Below are 15,891 nucleotides of genomic sequence, written 5' to 3'. Positions count from 1 at the left end.
ACATGTGAAAAGTATGACTACAAATAGATGACAGATTGCCTTCAGAAGTCACCCTGCATAAGGTCAGTCAAGTCAAAATGATTTGAGCAACCTTACGCAAGGATAACAATGGGAGCCAGATGGACTGGTAAAAGTATCTTAAAATCCAGTGTCCTGATAGGATGGCTATGTCTAACTTTCCGTCTATACCCAAAAATGGTGAGATAATCAGAAAGCATTATGCTAATGAAGAGCATATAGTCAGAAACAAATATAAATGTGAGAGAAAGATGAAGAACTGAAAGATTTGGAGTTTTGTAAAGGTCAGTAAACACTGGACATTGTAACTGCTCAAATGGTTATTATTATTATATTATAATAAAATTTAGTTTAATCCTTTATCCAAGTATAAGCAAACAAAGTTTGTGTTTGAAGTATCTTCAGGACTGAGGCAACTCGTGAAAAGGTGGACCAAGCTCTCATCACTTCTTGTCTTAGTATCTTCCATAATGCGAAGCACATTTTGCAGACATGTATAATGCTATGCATTGAGGGAAGGGCCACTACCCAGACCGGTTTTGATCTTTATTGAAGTCTCGTCAGTGAGAGCAAGACACAGAGGTGGTGATACTAAGGTGGAAGCAATGGAGAAGTCATATTTACCTACACGAGTTGCCAAAAGGTGTCTCACCTTATTATTAAATTACTCTGGATTTAGAGAAAGATGTTGGAAGTTTTTTCCCCACTTGGTTAGACTATAATAAATTTAGTTAAATCCTTTATTATTATTATTATTATTATTAGTGACACCACCAAGGAGTCCGAAGACTCATTGTGGGAGGACACCTATTGTACAACTCTCCGTCTCCACCGATCCTCTACTACCAATCATTTACATCAGTGCCATCTACTACCCATCACCACCACCACAGCTGGTATTTTTTGTCTGTAAATTGCGTGTGTTCTAAAGGGCCGATTTGTCTGTATGCGGGATGAAAAACCTGAGTTTCTGGGAGAAAAAACCCTGCTACCTCCGTATGAGATCGGCTAACTCACCTTCAATTGAAAAAGTCCATATAAAGATTCCTCCCGTCATGACGAGAATCGAACTTAGGCGTTTTCTAATCGAATGGCGCAACGTACTGTTCGTTCTTCCAATTGCACTATGGAGTCATTAAAAAAACTTCTCAAGATCACTAACCTCTGCAATTGTCCATAATCTACCAATTCCATCAAGACCAAGTGTCTTGATGGAATTCACTTTTATCCAAGTGTAAGCAAACAAAATTTGCGCCTGAAGTATCTTCAGGACTGAGGCAACTCGTGGTAAAGGTGAAACAAGCTCTCATCACTCCTTGTCTTGGTATCTCCCATAAAACTTCCAACATCTTTCTCTAAATCCAGAGTAATTTAATAATAAGGTGAGACACCTTTTGGCAACTCGCATAGTAAATATGACTTATCCATTGCTTCCACCTTAGTATCACCACCTCTGGGTCTGGTTCCCACTGATGAGACCTCAATAAAGGACAAAACCGGTCTGGGTAGTGGCCCTTCTCTTAACCTCCCTACCCACTGATGTGGATGAAATAGTGACACCAAATTGCACTTCTTATCCATGTTATTCAATGGGTGTTAGAGCTTCGTATCCAGATTTAGCTGAATGTCTATAGACATCGTGGCCAGTTAATGCATAGCATTATGCATGTCTGCACAATACTAAGTCAAAGACTGATGAGATCTTGGTCCACCTTTACCATGAGTTGCCTCAGTCCTGAAGATGCTCTGGGTGCAAACTTTGTTTGCTTACACTTGGATAAAGGATTAAACTAAATTTATTATAGTCTAACCAGATGGGGAAAAAACTTCCAACAGGTTATTATTATTATTATTATTATTTTATGACATCTCCATCGAGTCCAGAGACTCATTGAGGGACAATCAAAGCAACCATCATACACACAAATCTTCTCATACATCTCCTTGAATCCATTCATCATCAGGGGACTTACAACCAATTCTAGCAATCCATTCGACTCACTCATTCACTCACCACTCTCCATGAAAAAAATCTCATCTGCACACCCCTACCAACGACACTCTTACACAACTTCTAAGAATGATCCCATAGTTCTCTGACTATTTGTCATACATTGAAAAATTTCACTTGCATCAATTTTATAAGACCCCTTTAAAATCTTAAAAGTTTGTATCATGTTACCTCTTTTCCGTCTATCAACTAAACTTTGTAACCCAAAAACCTTCAATCTATCCTCATAGGGAGTATTCCACAGACCTGTTACCATCTTGGTCACTCATCTCTGAATCTTCTCTACCACATCCGGATCCCCCAAGAAACCTAGATGAAATATCTGTGCACAGTAGTCAAGATGTGTCTGAATCATAGCCTTATAAAGAGGGATAATAACTTTCTTATCTTTGCTCGTCAGTGTATTTTTCAACATTGAAGTAATCTTTTAAGCTATTTTACCAACTTTTGCAATATGCCCTCTGAACTTCAACTCTTTGTCCACCGTTATCCCAAGTCCTTAGCCTCATCAATTTCCTGCAAACAAATACCACCAATATGAAACACCATATGCAATCTTTTCAATCTGAAAGTGCATAACCTTACAATTTGAACATTAAATTGACAATCATTATGCATCAAGCATATCAAAAGAAGGAGAATCCATTCCAATAATAGGGTAATCAATCTGTATTGTGGGATGAGTGTTTATTATTGCACGTTGGAAAATTAACTTCTCTTTTATGATCATTGTAGTTTTTAAAGTGGTAACTATTTTGCTTGTATAACAGTCGGAAAATTTTACATATAAAGCAAGTGATTTCAGGTATTGGTAAACAATTCGTGAATCATCTTATTTCTTTACTTATTTCTTCAGACTATAGTATCTTTTCTGTGCTTTCCCTGATATAATCATTCAATGTTTACATTTCTCCTTCTCTGTATATAGAAAACCCACTTACACAGGTAGATACATTCACAAAGTTCACCACCACTCCTTTTCACAATATGGCATCATTAAAACCCTAACCAATAGAACCTATAATCTTTGTTCCAGTGGAACCTCTGTTTCAACTGAACTCAACCATGTACACAACACCTTCCTTTCCAATGGCTACAGTGATTACAGAATTTAAAAAAATAATCAGTTCCTCCTCCATAGCTTCAGAAGGATTTCAGAAATGCCATCATCATCCCCTGCATCTGTGGCACATTGGAAAAAATAGCCAGGTCTTTAAAAAAGTACAACCTCTACACAGCTTTTTAGCCCCACTGGAAACTTGCTACCCTTATCCATTCTACCAAAGATCAACTCCGTCCTCTCTCAATGCCTGGAGTATATAAAGTACCCTGTTCCTACAAGTTAGCATACTTTAGCCGACAGGTAAAGGAACGGCCCCTATCCTTTTAAATGAACACAAATCTGCAAGAACTATGGTCCATCTGACCTTGCAGACCATGTATTGGATACAACTCACAAGATCTTCTGGAAGAAAACAACCATGCTCCATCATAGTAAATTTAAAAAAGGAAAGACTGTTTTTGGAATCTGCAGTGCCATTCCGAAATCAACCTAATTTAAACAAATACGGATGCATAAAACTTCCCAAAATGTGGGAAACAATAATTGTCAGAGGTCTCAGTTTACATCCTAGGCTGTTTACAAATGCCCATAGAGGGCATGCCTAAATAGGACTTTAGAGTCACCCACCTGTTTCATTAAGTATTGTGTTGTCTTGGCGTGTGTATCACAAATGTTATTGGTACTCCCTGAAGATGTCTCTAGTGACTGATATGAAATATTGGAAGCATTAAAATTAGTTTTTAATCCTTTCCTAGTGCTGTCAATAGTCTATTAAACCTCCAACATGATGTCCTCCCAGCACTTAAGCCTTATTGCATGGGTATGTAAAGAATATATTAAAAATACAAAGCTGATTCAAAAAAACAATCTCTACCCCCCCCCATGGTACAAAATATACCATAGGTTTGCTAATAACCTTTCATTAGTGAAAGCAACATAAAAAATAGTAATAAAAAAAGATAATGGAAGATGGAGGGGGTAGAGATTTTTTTTTTTTTAAATCAGCTGTATATTTTGTGGATTTTAAGGTATTGGCTATTTAAATGCACTAAACGTGTATCTAACATATTTGGACCAGCTAAAGAGCAAACACATTATCAACATAGTGCAGCCAAAACACTGTTTTGAGAGAGTGGTTGTACTGATTGCATGGTTTTCTAAGTGTTCTACACAGATAGTGGAAGAGGGGAACCAATGACTCGTCCCATCTAGCTGTTTTATTTCCCTTTGCATATGACACAACCAGCATGTACCAGCTGGAGGAATATGTGACTTTAACAAATCAAATGTCTCAGTTAATGGTACACTGGTGAACAGTGAAGTAACATCGAAACAGATCATTATGCGTGAACCTTTTTAAAATATGGTCTTTTAATATACTTTCCCAGATGAGTCTTTGACTCCATGAGGTTTTGGGGTAATAATAATAATAATAATAATATACTTTTTATGGGAACAGAATTTTTAACAAATGAGAAAGATTTACCTGTGAGAGGAGGGCTAGTTATTTACTCAAATGTTTAGCAAGTTTGCATGTAGGATTGTTTATACTATCCACAATTGGGCATAGAGATGTATCTTGTTTGTGAATTTTTTGTGCTCTATATATTCTGGATGGCTTTACATGAAAATGCTTGAGTTTGTTCACAGTTTCATTAAGCCAAGAAGTGATTTGCTTCATTTATTCTTTTGTGAGTTAGTGGAATCAAGATCTATGATATGGTATGTAGAATGATCTTAAAATAATTTGCATTTTGTTTTCATATTCTGTTTGATTTGTTATCACAGTAGCATTATCTTTGTCTACTTTTGTTATCATACTATTGGTATTATGGTATATTTCTTTTAAGTCATTGATTTCATTTTTGCAGCACATTGCTTTTGGGAGGTTTGGATTTGGTTAAGATATCAGCTACATCCAAACGAATGTTACTAGCTATAACTAGAGGCAGGTTGTATATTTCAAGTTCAATAGACATAATAGCTTTGACTTAATACACTGACAGTTTCCTTCATTAGCACTACTGATGATAAATTTACAATGACATGATCCTGTTGTAATTGCAATCATTCATTCATTCAATCAATCAATCAATCTATAATGTTGGAGGATTTCAAATTTCTTCTAGTGCCAGCATTGACTTTTTCAAATTCCTTATCTGCTGAAGTTTTGGAGATGTTGAAAAGGATTGCACACAGTTCATCACTCCACATTGTTCAAACAGTGCATTTATAGCCTGTTTAATATGCTGGGCCTTGGCTGAATGAAACTTGCTTTAAATTTTGATACAGAGTATTAGTGTCTCAGCACTTTTTTAAGAAAGCTAACATGTTTAGCTGCCATGCTGATTTCAACCTCCACTTACCGAATTACCATGCTTTGCATACGATAATAGCTCTGTGAAGAATTCTGAAATGGGTAGAAATGCTTATGTGTATGCAGTTCATGTTTAGTTTATTTAATCATTTTAATTCACAATATAAGAAGAATAAGAAAATAATTAATATTTTTGAAACCTGTCTACTGATATTTCACCAGTGTTATAGCCAGCATCTTCAGAGAACAAAAAACAATCTATTGTCACAGTATGCAAACAGCAACAATAAGTTAAAAGTGGGATCAGTTTAAAAACACTCTCTATTCAACAATAGAGAGTGCCTAATTGGCACTCTCTATTTGTTGAATAAAGAGAGAGCAAACAAGTATTAATTTGATCTTAAAATGACAATCTCCCAGATTTTTAGTAAACTGATACAGCCATACCTGTTGAGGTTTGGGGAATGTTTTAAAGCTGCAGCTGATTCCAAAAACAGTCTCTCTGTTATAATGACTTCTGTGTAGTACTTTTTTGTTTTTTCATTTCATCCTGTGTGAAGGAGTATCCAAGGATGGTCGGCATGCCCTCCCTGAAATTGCCTAATACATGAGACCACAGCAAAACTGTTACCATCTCATACATTCAGGCACATCAGAAAAGATATCCAGAGTGCTTAATAAATATCAGCTCCTCACCACATTTAAACCATATATCGAATTGGCACTTCTCTTCTTTATCACATCCAGGAATGCATGAAGTGCCCTGTACTTGTGATCTGGCTTACTACAGACAGACAGGAAGAACTGTTGACATCTGCCTTGGAGAATATAAAAAATACATTTGGTACATTGTTACGGTAAGGTAGGAGTAGCATACCATGCATTGGATACCCATTCACACAGGATCATATGAAAAAAAAAAAGTGCTACACAGAAGTCATTATAAGTGAGAGAGAATGTTTCTGGAATCAGCATCAACTTTAAAACATTCCCCAAACCTCAACAAGTATATCTGTATCAATTTACCAAAAATCTGGGATACAGTCATTTTAACAACCTTAATATTTTTTTCCCCTTTAATGTTACATGATGATCAGATTCCTATCAGGGCTGTAGTCTCCATAATTTACCGAAATGAAAACAAATTAACATTTGCTTACACTCTCTTTATCCAGCAATAGATGATGCCAATCAGGACTTTAGTTTCTTGTGTTGTCTGTTACAATTTTTAAACTGGTCTCACTGTTAACTAATTGTTGCCACATACTATGACAAACTGTTTTTCGTACTCTGAAAGATGCTGGGTATAACACCAGCAAAATATCAGCAAATAAGTTAAATAAATACTAATTATTTTCTTATTATTTTTGTGTTATGAATTAAAACTGTTAAATAAAATAAATATGAACATTTGAGACATCACTACAGTCGAACAACAATGTGTGTTTATTCATTTTGCAGAGAGGGCGCTCGTGAGTCAAGCGTGGTGGATGTGTATAAGAAGAGCTCCGGATTGAGATAAGTTATTCTTGGAATAATTAAGTATATATGAGTATTTGTTTGAGTAGGAGCTGCTGTAAAAGTTGTGCGCAATCAGTATTATTAGTATGAGGGATTTTCTTTTGCCTAAACTTAATTACAAATTTGTTATTATTAGACTTTAGAGTAGTAACTGGCAAAGGAAACATGGCGGCAGCTTTGTCATTCCATGACTTTAATTTAGACTTCAGTCGTTTCATTAAGCGTAAGGTGTGCTATATGTATTCTTTCGATTACATGAATGATTTGTGGATGTTTAGGGCAAATGGAAGGAGGGTGTGTGCAAAGTGTGATCTGAACGAAGAATTGATGAATGCTAATATGAACTTGATAACAGAAAGTGTTAGTAGCGAGAATGTCACAGGGAAAATGAGTGCACGCTCGAAAGAGAAGAATGGTGTGAAAGAGAGGCGAAAGAATGTTAAAAAAAAAAAAAAAAAAGAAAACAAGTGATTTAAAAACCATAACGGATGTTAAAAAGGATGAAAGTGTGGCGAGAGTGGTGGAAGGAAACAAAATTGAGAGAACGAATGAAACTGGAAATGGCGTGACGCAGGAATCAAAAGAATGAATGACAGTGAAAGTGAGAAAAGGGGTCAGGAGTTAGAAAATTAGAAAGATTGAATGATAGAGAGAATGTGACATGAGATTCGGAAGTTGAATTGAATTGGATGAGGAAAGACATGAAATGGATGCAGAATGAAATTAAGAAAATTCAGGTAAAAACTATTAAAACAAATCATGATGGCACAAAAGAGTTAACGAAAGATGAGCGAGTGCTGTTGTATGACAACTCCATTATTAAAGGTGTGCTGGATGATAGGATGCACAAGGTGGTAAGAGCATGAAGAGATCACATCGAGTGAGTGGTATCAGTGGAACTAGCTGTAGATCCAGAAATGAGCTATTCTGTTTGTATACAAATGCTAGAAGTATAAGAAACAAGGCAGATGAAATGGTTGCACTAATTGCATCTGTTCATCCAAAGATTGTCGGAATAAGTGAGACATGGTTGGAAGAGAACGACATCCTGACAAGGATAGAGATGGAAGGGTATGATGTGTTTCATGAGGATAGAAGGGGTAAAAAGGGAGGGAGAGTAATATTGATGATAGAGAAAGAGTTATGTCCATACAAAGTAGAGATGCAAGAGGGAAAGAGTGCTAGTGGTTTTGAGGCAGTATGGTGTGAGATAGAGGTGAATGAAATCAAATACTTGGTTGGATGTTGTTATAGACCAGGTAATGTGGATGGTAGTGATAAATGAAATGTATAATCAAATTAGCCAAGCAAATAAGAAAAGGGTGATCATTATGGGCGATTTTAATTATGGCAATATAGACTGGAATGATGAGATAGCAACTGGAAGTAAAGAAAATGAGTTTCTTGAGTTTTTGAGGGAAAACTGCCTCAGACAGCATGTAACAGAGGGCACACGAGGATTGAGGGTCTTGGATTTGGTCATCTCATCAGAGGATGTAATTATAAATGAGGTGTCAAATCATCCACCAATTGGTGAGAGTGACCATGAGGTAATTTTACCTGGGTGGTTGCCAGCACAGCAGTGTGAAGACCTCTGTAAGAAAAGGATAAAGGACATGTGGAACTACAAGGGGGGGGGGGGATTATGAAGAGCTCAGCAGACAGCTTGCGGTTTTGTACGGAATGAGGAGTTAGCTGGATAGAGATCAATGCAGCTTGGGAGATTTTCAAAACCTATCTAGTAGATGCAATGTCTAAATATATTCCAAGGGTGAGAAGGTTAAGTAAGGTAGGCGTGAGATGGATGAATAAAGAGATTAAGCATGCGATGCAGAGAAAAAGGGCATTGTGGAGGCAGCATAAGAGAAATGGAAATAACCAATTCCATGAGGTCTACAAAGACCAGGCAAGGAAGGTGACTTGGTTGGTGAGAGTAGCTAAAGAGAGATATGAACAGCAGTTAGATAATGAAGCCAAAAAGAATCCTAAGGAGCTCTTTCGATATCTAGCCAGTAAAAGAAAGAATGATTATGGAAGGATGACATTAATAGGAAAAAATGGTATAAAGATGGCTGTTGTGGTGGAGATACTTAATGAGCAGTTCGTAAAGATCTTTCAATCTTGTGAATGTATCTTCATGGAAAGATTGAGAGCAGTTCATGATAGGAGAGGAGAGACTGACTATAAGTGAGCAAGAAGTGTATGGGGAGTTGAGTAAACTAGATGTTAATAAGGCTGTGGGACTTGATAATCACCACGTATTCTGAAGGAATGTGCCAGGGAGTTGACATCTGCCTTGACATATTTTTTTAATATGAGTCTTGCACTTGGTCAAGTTCCTAAGGAGTGGAAGGAGGGCAAGATTGTGCCACTTCATAAAGGAGGTGATCGAACTAAAGCATCAAACTATAGGCCTATCTGTGTGTCAGATGTTGTGGTTAAGTTGTTGGAGAAGCTTGTGAGAACTAGGATCCAGAGTTGGGTTGATAACAATGGTATTATCTTTGATGGACAGCATGGATTTGCTAAAGGGAGGTCATGTTTTAGTAATCTACTTACTTATTACAATAAAGTGACTACTTCCTTGGACAGAGGAAAAGGATACACAGTAATATACATATTTTCAAAGGCTTTGATAGATTACCTCATGATAAATCGTTAGTCAAACTAGAGCAGATGGGGTTGGATATTTGATTAGTGCACTGGATTGGAGACTGGCTATCTGATAGATATCAACAAGATGTGTATGGGAGAGCGATATCCAGGAAAAGGAAAGTCACTAGTGGAGTACATCAGGGGTCTGTTTTAGGGCCATTACTGTTTAACTTGTATATTAATGATATTGGTGAAGATTTGGATGGAGATATTCAGCTGTTTACAGATGATGCAAAGTTGGGTATGAACCATGAAGAGTAGTGAAGATACTGTGGCCTTACAAGAAGCTTGAATAAATTGAGTGATTGGGCACAGCATGGAAATGGAGATGTGAGTTTAATGTTGCAAAATGTAAGGTTTTAAAATTTGGAAAACAAAGATGGGATGCAGAATTTATGCTTGGTGAGAATATATTGTTGGAAGTGGAGGAAATAAGAGATCTGGGGGTGATAGTGGATAAGGATCTGAAATTTAGGGGACACATAGCCAAAATTGTGAAGACAACACAAAGGCTTCTGGGAATGATGCAGAGGATACTGACGTGTAGAAGTAGGGAGATTCTTGTTCCATTGTATAAGGCTTTGATTAGGCCACACATGGACTATTGTGCCCAGATTTGGTCACCTGGTTTTCAGCAGGATGAAGAAATGTTGGAAAGGTTCCAAAGGCCACTGAGTACGGTAGTTTCTGACCTCTGGAATGTCGAGTATGAGGAAAGATTGAGAAGATGTAAGTTGCAGAGTCTGGTGGACAGGAGGAAGACAGGAGATATGATAGAGACCTACAAGTTGGTAAGGGGTTATTATAGGATCGATGCTGGAGAAGTTCTACAGAAAATAGTGGGAGATCGGGGGAGAACTAGAGGTCATCCCCAGAAACTGTATAAAGAGGGTATGAGTAGGGGAGTGAGAGACAGATTTTTTTTGTGCAGAGTTGTAAAGGATTGGAATGCCTTGCCTGAGAGTGTGGTGTCTGCAATGAGTTTGAATGTGTTCAAGGCACGGTATGATGAGTTGTGTGTGTGTGTGTGTGTGTGTGATAAAAGGACCTCCTGGATGAGTCTTTGACTCCATGAGGTCTTGGGGTAATAATAATAACAATAATAGCAGATAGTACAGCAGAAGACAAGGTTCATGAGAAATAGACCAAGTATAAGGGATCTACAGATTGAAATTCAAGGCCTTTGGAACAAGATAGCATTAGCAGTTCCAGCTATCACAGTAGTAGGGCTAGGAGCAATACCAAGAACATTTATGAAACATCTGTAAAAGCGGAATCACCCAGTTATAACACTATTTCAACTCCAGAAAATGAAACTTTTGTGGGCATCTCACATTTTAAGATATTATCTAGTCGATTACTAGATAATATCGATTAGTCGATTAGCCTTTTGATGAGGCTTGAATTGGACTCATTACAAGTCAAAGATTTTGTTATTATTATTAATAATATTTTTATTATTAACATCTCACCTCCATGAAGTCAGAGACTCATTGTGGGACACACACTATTGTACATAATGCTCATCCAACTGTGCCTTAATAAACTGATTCAATGTGTCTACATTCACCATTCAGGCAATACATTCCACTCAACAAGCACTCTCCATACAAAGAACCTTCTCCTCACTCCTCTGCTCACACACTCTTCTTATACAGTTTCCAGCAATGGCCTCTTGTTCTAACCTGCCCCTCTCTCATTCTATGAAAAATCTCTTCAATGACAACCTGACCAGCTTATATGTCTCAATCATATCACCTCCTTCCTATTCACTAGACTTTGCAATTTACGTTCTCTAAATCTGTCCTCAAACACAAAGCCCTTGACCACCCTTGTAAATCTTCTTCAAACCAAACCCTTTCCAACACATCCTCGTCACCATGAAAACCTGGCAACATAATCCGTGCACAATTATCCATATGAGGAATGATCAAGGCTTTATACAACAGCACCATAACCTCTCTATTTCTGCATGTCAGGATCCTTCACATCATTGCCATTATCCGATGTGACATCTTTACAACTTGTGCAACGTGGCCCCTGAATTTCAGGTCCTTGTCCACCAACACTTCTAGATCTGTCACCTCCTCAACTTCCTTTCAAGTTTACCCACCAAGTGTATACTTTGCATCCAGTCGTGGCTTACCAAATCTCAAAACCTTACACTTTGCAACATTGACCTCATAGTTCCACTTACCTGCACATTCATGCAATCTATTCAAGTCCTCTTGTAAGGTCATAACTTCTGCTTCACTATGCACTGCTCTCCCCCAGTTTTGCAATCATGCTGAAAACAGCTGCATATCACTAGTTATACCACTCCCAATATCAATAATGTACAAACTGAACAACAATGGTCTCCAAACTGACCGCTACAGTACACCACTAGTGACCTTCCTCTTTCGGGATACGGAAACCCATATACAACTTTCTAATACCTATCTGAAAACCAGTCATTGATCTAACTCAGAAGTCTATTATCCAGTCCTATCTGTTTCAATTTATTTACCAGCTTGTCATGTGGCAGTCTATCAAAAGCTTTTGTAAAAATAAAAGTGCACCAAGGTATTTGTCACCTTGTTATAGCACATAAGTTAATGAAACATTACCTCCCCTTAAATGATAACCCCATGCTGATAACCACAGAGAATACTACTGTTATCATCTCATTTCTGTATCCTACTTCTCACCAATCTTTCTAGTACCTTCACCACAACTCCAGATATACAGATTGGTCAATAATTTGAAGCTAAGACTTATCATCACTTCAATGCAGTGGAACACTTTTACCCTTCTTCCACTCCCTTGGAACCTGTACCCTTGCAAGAATCTTATTAAACAGGAATGCCAATCCTACTACCAATTTCCTGGAACATTCCCTTAAGATGCATGGTGATATGTTATCAAATCCTATCGCCTTATTGACATCAAGGTTATTTATTTCCTCAAATACCTCCTGCTCACTCACAATTATGCCATCCTCTCCTATATCCTCCAGACTTAAGTTCCTTGTAATTCCACCATGATCACGATGAACCACCCTTATAAATTGATCACTGAATACCTCAACAATGTCTTCTGTAGCATTCACCATTCTACCATTTTCATCCATTAACATCATCTTACCACGATCATTCTTCCTTCTAGTTGCCACATATCTAAATACAAGAGTGCTCTGAAAAGTTCTCAGCCTCGACCATAGATGGCAACACTATGAGCAAGATTTTTTTTTTTCTAAGTTGGTACATCTCTCATAAGCATCCATGTGAAATTGCAACCAAATAGTTTGTTTTATATAGCTTTTCTGTTTATATACAGAAAGAGTTACAAAAATTATATCTGGATTATGGGATTTAGATTATGAGGACAGATTGTGAGTATGTGGATTACAGACTCTGGTTAACAAGAGAAAGAGGGGTGATATGATAGAGGTCTATAAACTTTTGAATGGGTGTTATAGCATTTCAAATGATGAAATTTTTTGTCATATGGAAGGCGGGGAGAGAACACGGGGGGCATCCATGGAAGTTAAGGTTGTTCTCAGTCAAGAAAGGGTTAAGAGCTACGTGTTTTTCTCTCAGAGAGCAGTGAGTGAGTGGAATAATTTACCCTTATGGGTAGTGAGTACATCTAGTGTAAATGAATTCAAAGGAAAGTATGATAGCTGGGTTGGGTAATTTACAGCCTCCCTCGATAAGTCCTTGACTCCCTGGAGGTCTCAGATAATAATAATATTTTATATACAGCTGTCTGTATCTCTTGAAATGGATAAAATTGAGTATCATGTGGTTATAAAATTCTTTGTAAAAGAAGGTTTAACGTCAATAGAAATTCATTCAAAGTTCATAAAAATTTATGGGCACTCTTCTCTTTCATTTTCGACAATTAAGAAATGGGCTGCCAAGTTTAAACATGGCCATACCAGTCTTGAAAATGATCTACATGAAGGACGTCCAAAAAGTGTAACAACACCAGAAATCATTGATCAGTGTACGATATGGTATTGGATGACCGGCGTGTCAAAGTGTGTGAAATTGCTGAGACTATAGGCACTTCAAAAGAACATGTAGGATATATTTTGCATGAAGAATTGCAATGAAAGAGCTTTGTGCAAGATGGGTGCCATGCTTGCTCACAGCAGATCAAAAATGCACTTGCATGAAAATCTCTGAACAGTGCTTGGTGCGTTTTAACAAGAATAAAAACTGATTTTGTGTGTCAATTTATTACTTATACATATAAGATGTATAAGTATTACACATTACAACCATTACACACCATAATCCAAACAGCAGTCAAAACAGTGCACAGAAGCTGGTTGTTCAGCACCAAAGAAGACAAAGTCAGTTCCATCAGCAGGAAAGGTCGTGGCATTGGTGTTTTGGGATGCTAAAGTATTTTGTTTATTAATTATCTTGAAAAAGGTAAAACAATAACCAGGGAATATTATTCCGATCTTTTAACCAGACTAGACAAAAAAAAATGATGAGAAAAGACCCAGTTTGCAGAAGAAAAAAATCACCTTTCATCAGGACAATGCATCTACCCATAAAGTTGTTTTGGCAATGGGAAAATTAAGGAATCTGCACTATGAATTGTTGGAACATCCACCCTATTCCCCAGATTTGGCTCCCTCTGGTCTCTTCCTTGCTGGTCAGCATTTTTCTTCAAATCATAATTTAGAAATATGATGTTTTAACATTCTGCTCTGATAAAATATAACGTAATATAAACTTCCCTTGGAGTGAACTGACTATATAAAATCTTTTGTATCCTGATCTATACATGTAGCATTTCTAAAATTCTAAATTAAACAAAAGACAGATACGATTATATTAAAATATAAATAAATAAACAGTCCAATCATTTTCCAAACATTTATTAACAATTTATGTATAAAGCAAAAATATTAATTTATTATTTAAATATTATAGTTTCACTTGCACCAATTATCTTTGAGCATACTGACTCAATCAAAGAAACAACCTCATCTCCCTTATTTCAAATATTCCTTACATTTACATACAAGAATAACTATCCCCCATCTTTATGACCATCTCATCAACACCAACACGATCACTTCAATGTTTGTGACAGAGATGTTAGTTGCTATACTACACCTCTCTATCACACACCACACCTGTATCTGCAGTTTTAGAAACTAATAGTAAATACAAACTTGAATAGCATTAATAACTATTATAAACTTACCACAAGCCCAAATATCTACAGGTTTACCATAGGGATCTTTTTTAAGAACTTCTGGAGACAAATATCCAGGAGTACCAGCAAATCCTTAAATGAATATCAAAAATACACATATCTGAGAATACTTTTAAAACCATTTAGATATTATCATTAACATATGTATTATTCTTATTACCTTTTAATGTTTGGAATTTAATTTTGCTAATAGAACTAATTTTGCTAATTTATTTATAACATTATATTTATTATTAATGAATAATAAGAGTTATCTGTTGTTATAAAAATTCATGCCATTTCACTAATTTTTATATAATTTATTGTTTAAAATTATTATTATTGCATCCACATGAAGGCGGCAGACTCATCATAGGATGCTAATTCAATTGACAAATATTTATCATATCGATTCTTAAATTCTTTAACACTCCCAGCATTAACAACACATTCTAGTAATGTGCTCCATTCACTGACAATTCTCCATGTAGAAAATCGACTCCTCACACCCCTCTTCACCACATACTTGCATAACTTCCAGGGATGGCCTCTGGTTTATCCCCATCTTGTCTTCTACTCTTTTTATAATCCTATCTGTATTAATCCAATAAAATCCTCTCACGAACTTAAATGTCTCTACCATATCATCTCTTTTACTGCTATCCGCCAAACTCTGCAATCCACATTTCTTCAATCTTTATCCATAGCCAGCATTCGAAAGTTCTGATATTGTCTTAGTCACTCGTCTCGGGACCCTCTCCAATGTTTCCACATCACATTGAAAACCAGGTGACAAAATTTGAGCACAACAGTCCAAATGTGTGGTCTGACCAGTGCTTTATACAGTGGAACAACCACTTCCTTAACCCCACATGTGAGAGTACCTCTTATCATAGCTGCACTACGATCTCATATAGAAGTAGCAGGGTTTTTCTCCTGGAAACTCAGGTTTTTCATCCTGCACATAGACCAGTGTTTCTCAATGTGGGGAGTACGTCACACAGGGGGGGGCAATTAGAAAATGTATATGTACATATTTATATATATTTATATTATACTTTTTCAGAACTTGGCTGACTATTGTGCTAGAGGGGGGACATCAAA

At 36.8% G+C, this 15,891-nt stretch overlaps 1 protein-coding gene across 1 annotated transcript in view; it reads right to left on the bottom strand.

Moving 5' to 3' along the window:
- The window catches only part of LOC150096303 (calcium/calmodulin-dependent protein kinase type II alpha chain-like), a 736,535-nt gene that overhangs the window by 356,249 nt on the left and 364,395 nt on the right, over nucleotides 1–15,891 (bottom strand). The window contains exon 8 of the mRNA XM_090409027.1: nucleotides 14,797–14,880. Coding sequence (XP_090265153.1) covers nucleotides 14,797–14,880 — 84 coding nt within the window. The remainder of the gene's footprint in view (nucleotides 1–14,796; nucleotides 14,881–15,891) is intronic.

This window comes from Typopeltis vanoorti, chromosome 19 (assembly GCF_054136105.1).
Source record: "Typopeltis vanoorti isolate ZY-2024b chromosome 19, IOZ_Tvanoo_1.0, whole genome shotgun sequence".
Classification (NCBI taxonomy): domain Eukaryota; kingdom Metazoa; phylum Arthropoda; class Arachnida; order Uropygi; family Thelyphonidae; genus Typopeltis; species Typopeltis vanoorti.
This window is presented reverse-complemented; position numbering and strand designations above follow the sequence as displayed.